This window comes from Tribolium castaneum, chromosome 9 (genome assembly GCF_031307605.1).
Source record: "Tribolium castaneum strain GA2 chromosome 9, icTriCast1.1, whole genome shotgun sequence".
In the NCBI taxonomy this organism is placed as follows: domain Eukaryota; kingdom Metazoa; phylum Arthropoda; class Insecta; order Coleoptera; family Tenebrionidae; genus Tribolium; species Tribolium castaneum.
This window is the reverse complement of record NC_087402.1, coordinates 15145899-15151916: the sequence shown is the minus strand read 5'-3', so window position 1 is coordinate 15151916 and position 6018 is coordinate 15145899. Positions and strand designations below refer to the sequence as shown.

Sequence of the window (6018 nt, the reverse complement as noted above, 5' to 3'; positions counted from 1 at the left end):
TAAGCCGTTTTTGTTTGAACTGATGAACAATTCAGACTGAGAGTCAACAAAAATAATTTGTTTTAATCCAAACTGATAATTTTTGACCCTATAAGAGTCCTATAAGAGTCCGAGATACGCCGTTCTCGTCAAGTCTATAACGTAATTCGTTTTTTTGTGTCAGAATACGACGTTTTCTGTCTGTTTAATATAAGTTTTTAATAATAATAATAATAATGTAAATGAAACTCGGAATTCACCCAAAAACTAATTTATTAGCAAATTAGATTCAACAACGACATTGACACTTCCACAGTGTCCTTCCAACTAACTAGGCGTTGCCCGTACGCGCCTCACGCGTCATCATTTCCCGCCAATTTCACCAGCAGCGCCCCCTTCACTTAACAGTCGGCCACGCTTCCGTGTTCCACGTCCTCGGGGAACCACCGGTGTTTCTAAAACAAGTAATTAACCAATACCACGTATCCGAGCCGTAGTATACATCTACAGCCCGAGTCCCACTTAAGAACTATTTATAAACAACCTGAAAATAATCATAACCGTGTTTCTCACGTTGAGAATGAACCTGAAAATAATCATAATCGTGTTTCTCACGTTGAGAATGAATCTGAAAATAATCATAATCGTGTTTCTCACGTTGAGAATGAATCTGAAAATAATTATCATCGCTTTTCTCACGTTGAGAATTAATTAAGGACAACAACAATAAGAACACCAACAACAACAATAAGAACACCAACACCAACAAGATCATTAACCTCAACAATAAGTAGAAGAACAAGAACGAGAACAATAACAACAATAACAAATCATTAACTCATGAGTTTCAACGTAAAGCGCTTAAAAACAACATTTGGGCCCAAAATCGTGAGTTCACGTTGAACTTCACTCAGCTTCACAGCGAACTCAGTCATTCGTCACTGACATCGCCTATTGTTTCGTCTCCACTCGTCGTGGCGACAACGTAATGTCTCAATTTGTCCACTGAGTGAACACCCTCATATCGTTTTTGGGAACGCGTCGCCCCCGGCATGTCCGTCACGACGTACCTATCGTAGTCGAGCACTTTCTGAATTCGGTACGGTCCCGAATATTTAGGTAACAGCTTCCGACTTTTGCCCTCGTTTGAAGCTCGCGTGGTGCGTACCAACACGAGATCACCTGCATTAAATCTCTTTGGGGCACAGCGTCGCTTGTCATAACGCTTTTTTTGCATCTGCTGTTCCTTTTCGACACGCTGAGCAACGTCTGCTCGTGTCCGTGGCAAATCACCATCATGAACACCCTCTGTCACCACGTTGGTGAGGATTGAGTCATTAGCATGTCGAGGTGTATACCCCAACAACAATTCGTATGGACTTTTGCCCGTAGTCGAATTCGGCGTAGAATTAATACCCCAACTAATTCTACTCACAAAGTCATCCCATTTCTCTTCTTCTCTCGAGCTAGCAGCAAGCTGAGATAAAATCGTACGATTTAATCGCTCCACCTGGCCATTAGCCCGTGGTGTGGCAGTCGCGGTTAGTACTAATTTAACGTTTAAATCGGTACAATGTGTCTTAAACTTTTTGCTAGAAAAACAAGCCCCACGATCGGCTATTATACGTTTTGGTACACCAAACATTCCTGTAAGAGAAGCTAAAAATGATAAAACAGGGCCCACCTTAGTATTAGGCACGGCCCTGAGAAAGACAAATTTAGTAAATGCATCGATAATAGCTAAAAGATAAGAATTATGTGATTTGCTCTTTACAAATGGTCCCAAATGGTCGATGTGCAATGTGTCAAATGGTTGCGAGTTCTTAGGTATGGGATTCAAAAATCCTGGCTGCTTTCCTCCGGCTTCCTTATTGTAGAGACACTCCAAGCAGCTAGAAATATATTTGTGAACATACCTCCGCATTGAAGGAAACCAATAAGATTTTGACACAGATGCCAAAGTTTTCTCATTCGATAAATGGCCAATTCCATCGTGGTGTGCTAATAAAATCTGGCGTCTTACCGCTTTTGGTACGACCCATTTTAATCCTGACTCAGTCTGTTTGAATACTCGACCATCCTTTAGTTTGTACTCTTTGTGAATGGCACGCTCTTCAGCGTTCGTCGGTGATTTTTCCAATATTTCCTTCAACAATGCGCATCTCGCATCTTTCATTTGAACAGCTAAAATCCAATCATCATCGTTAACATTAATATGCAAGACTTCCACTGAAGGCTCCGAAGGATCTAATACCGGATTTCTACTTAAAGCGTCAACGTGACTCATTTTACTGCCAGGTCTGTATTCTACAGTAAAGTCGAACTCAGAAGTCAACAACCACCATCTCCCAATTCGTGGAATCAAATCTCTCTTGGTAAGGGTTGTTCGTAAAGCATTACAGTCTGTGATCACCTTGAATTGAAGCCCCAACAAGTATACTCGATAATGTTTGAGAGAACAGACCACCGCTAGCGTTTCTAGCTCGTACGAGTGGTACCTTTGTTCCTCTTTGGTCGTCTGTCGGCTGAAAAACATAACTGGACGCAAAGATCCATCACCTTGTCGTTGCAACAGAATGCCACCAATTCCAACTTTAGAAGCGTCAGTGTGTAACTCCGTTTCAGCTTCCGCGTCGTAAATTGCAAGAACTGGTCTGCTCGTCAAGATGTCTTTTAAAGTCTGAAAAGCCCGCTCTTGTGCTTCTTCCCAAACAAATGCACTGCCTTTCTTTAGGAGACTCGTCAAACTGTTTGCTATTGTTGCGTAATCTTTCACGTACTTTCGAAAGTACCCACACAAACCTAAGAATTGCCTAAGTTTGTGTACGTCTGTTGGTTTGGGAAAAGCTGTCACCGCTTTGATTTTTGTCTCGCCTGGCTTAATGCCTTCCGCACTGATCTCATGCCCTAAATACTCTATTTGACTTCCAAAGAAGCAACATTTACTCAGCTTTAGAGTCAATCCAAATTGTCGAAGCAATTGAAACACCGTTCGTAAATTGTTAAGACCTGTTTCAAAGTCTTTGGAAGGTATCAGAAGATCATCTATGTAACAAAAAGCGGTCTGAAACCGTAGTGGACCCAACACCTTATTCATAGCTCGCTGAAACACTGCCGGAGCGTTGGCTAGACCAAAAGGCATGCGGACAAACTCGTAATGCCCATCAGGCGTAACAAATGCTGTCTTTGGAATCGATTCGGTGGCCATTGGGATCTGATAATACCCACTCGCGAGATCTAGTGTGGTGAAAAACTTTGCACCGTTTAGTTTATCCAAATGTTCGTCTACTCGTGGTAACGGAAAGCGATCTTTGATTGTTTTCGAATTTAATTGCCGATAGTCAACACACATACGGTGTTGCCCATCTTTCTTCCGCACCAACAGTATGGGACTCGAATATGGCGAGTCTGATTCTCGTATGACTCCGCTACCTAACAAGTCATTTACTATATCTCGAACAATTCTTCTTTCGTGATGCGATAACCGATAAGGACGATAAACTATTTCCGCTACATTTCGTGCAAAACAATCTCGAAATTCGTTAACGAGTTGTAACAATTGCTCGAACTGAGCCGGGTCTAGATTCTTATTGACTTGTGTAAGAAGTTCCCACCGTTGAAAACTCTTTACCTCAACCTTCCCCATAGAAAAGACACTCACCGTCGTAGCTGTCCTTTCCTGCTCGCAAGGCTCAGCTCTCGCAACGATTTGCGCCTTTCGATAGACCAGATCTTGGTGCGATAGATTGCCAACGGTCACTAGGCCTCCATCACATGTGACACACCGATGAACAACGTGTTCGAACCCTGGTCTCGGACGTTGACACCCTTCAACGTAATAAGCTCCTTTCCACCCATCGTCTTTTGCCTTGATTCGTATGCAACCAATGGATTGAGGAGGGATCACTGTTTCCTCTTCCGCCCAAAGTGCAACTTTTCGTGTCGGAAGTTGGCCTAGAAATGCTTGGATCGATTCGTTGTTTCCGTCAACTACTCTCACAGCTTCCTCATTTGCTATAATCGTATTAGCACCCGCATTCAGGAAGGTCTGTCCCACTATGACAGGCACACGTTGTGCACTGTCTTCGACGATCAAAGCTTTTACGTTTGCCTTGACAAGATCCACTTCTAGCTCTACTTCGACTTCCCCATGCACTTTGGTGATTCCCTGGCCATAACCACGAATCAAATGTAAACTTGGCTGCCACATCAGTCCCAATTCTCTAGCAACACTTTGCTTGACAAGGACCGGTTCAGCTCCTGAGTCAATGTAAGCTCGCGTCGGCTTACCATTGACCTTAATGTCTATGTAATAATTCTTATTATTACTTGCGTCAGCTACACTTGTCGTTAGTGCCTGCTTAGACATGTTTTCTTTTACTAAGTTACCACGTCGGCACTCAGCATCCACATGTCCAATGCGACCACATTTCTTGCACTCAATTCTTGGTTTCGGGCACTTTGTCGCAACATGTCCTCGATTACGACAATTGTAACACCGAACTGACGAATACAGTTTTTGTGCTTCGACTCGACTTGGAAGGAACCTCCTCCTTTCCCGAGGCGCCTGCTTTGCGAGCGTATCCCGCTTGTCACCTTCGGATCTCAGAGTCGACAAATACTCAGCGTACAAGCTTTCGGGTGTAACGTAACGCCCTGCTCTAGCCCCATTTCTGAGAGTCACGTCAGTGATTCCATCAATAAGACAGGAGACTGCATTCGTTCCTGTTATGTCACAAGCCTGCAACAGATTTAATTTCCCAAAATAATATTGTGCCCAGGTTTCACCATCTTCCTTCACCCTATTCACTAGCTTACGAAGTGTGGAAGCATAATCGTGGTGATCGGGGAAGGTGGCTTGTAACAAACGTTTCCATTCATCCCAGCTCCGGTCGTATGCTGAGGGATCGAGATTGTCGTACCACTCCTTGGCCAACCCCTTGAGTCGACTTATCATGCCGTAAATCGTTGTACGTTCGTCCCAACCGTTCACGAGAGCCAACTGGTCAATTTTATGCAACCACTTAGTGGTACTAAAATTGGGGTTTCCTGGAGCGAATTCAGGAATCAGGTCACTTTTAATGCCAACTTGTCCTGATGTGTGCTCAAAATTGCGGTTTAGCAAACGTCGATTCAAGTTTTCCACAAGTTGCTCAAGTCTCGCGATTCTAGCGGACTCGGCCGAAACTGGGGGTGAATTTACTGTACTGGAGACCCCAGGCGCGGACCTTTTCGGCCGTGGCTCATCGTCACTTGAGTCCGAGTCGTCCGAGTCCACATTTCCTCGGTACCTGTGACGCCCCATTGCGAAAATCTCACCAGAAAACTTTTCGCGCCTTTTGAGCCACACCCAAATGAAAATTGACAGCGTGTGGTTGCGTAACTCCTAGAACTCGTCAGAAATCAGAAAAACCAGATAAATTCGGCTAGCACCCGATTGATTTGTTCGATTTCAAGTCGTAAAACACAATTTTGTTACGAATGAAACGGTACAGATTCCCAAAAATTCAATTTTTGGCCCTTGCCTTGGCGACCCACAAATTCCTCACAAAATCACCACATTTCACCACTCTCTATCGGAAACGATTATTTGAGCAATATCCCACCGCTGCTCTGTAAATGAAACTCGGAATTCACCCAAAAACTAATTTATTAGCAAATTAGATTCAACAACGACATTGACACTTCCACAGTGTCCTTCCAACTAACTAGGCGTTGCCCGTACGCGCCTCACGCGTCATCATTTCCCGCCAATTTCACCAGCAGCGCCCCCTTCACTTAACAATAATAACAATAATAATAATAATAATAATAATAACAATAATAATAATAATAATAATAATAATAATAATAATAATAATAATAATAATAATAATAATAATAATAATAATAATAATAATAAAAATAATAATAGAAATAAAAGTAAGCTTAGTTTTCTAAGCAAAAATGAAGCTTATTTTGTGTGTTATATGAGCGCTTTTTCATTTCTATGCAAGAAATCATCTGTAATCTGTATTTTTAGGCAAGAAATTGTCTAAA

At 42.7% G+C, this 6018-nt stretch overlaps 1 protein-coding gene across 1 annotated transcript; it reads right to left on the bottom strand.

Annotated features, from left to right (window-relative positions):
* Positions 1-271: 271 nt before the first annotated feature.
* Positions 272-5716, bottom strand: LOC135267083 (uncharacterized). Its single transcript, XM_064358776.1, has 2 exons — positions 3641-5716; positions 272-434 (listed from the first exon to the last, which is right to left on the bottom strand). Exons 1-2 carry the CDS (start codon positions 5282-5284, stop codon positions 381-383), a joined length of 1698 nt encoding a protein of 565 aa, XP_064214846.1. The 5' UTR covers positions 5285-5716; the 3' UTR covers positions 272-380.
* Between the last annotated feature and the right edge of the window lie 302 nt (positions 5717-6018).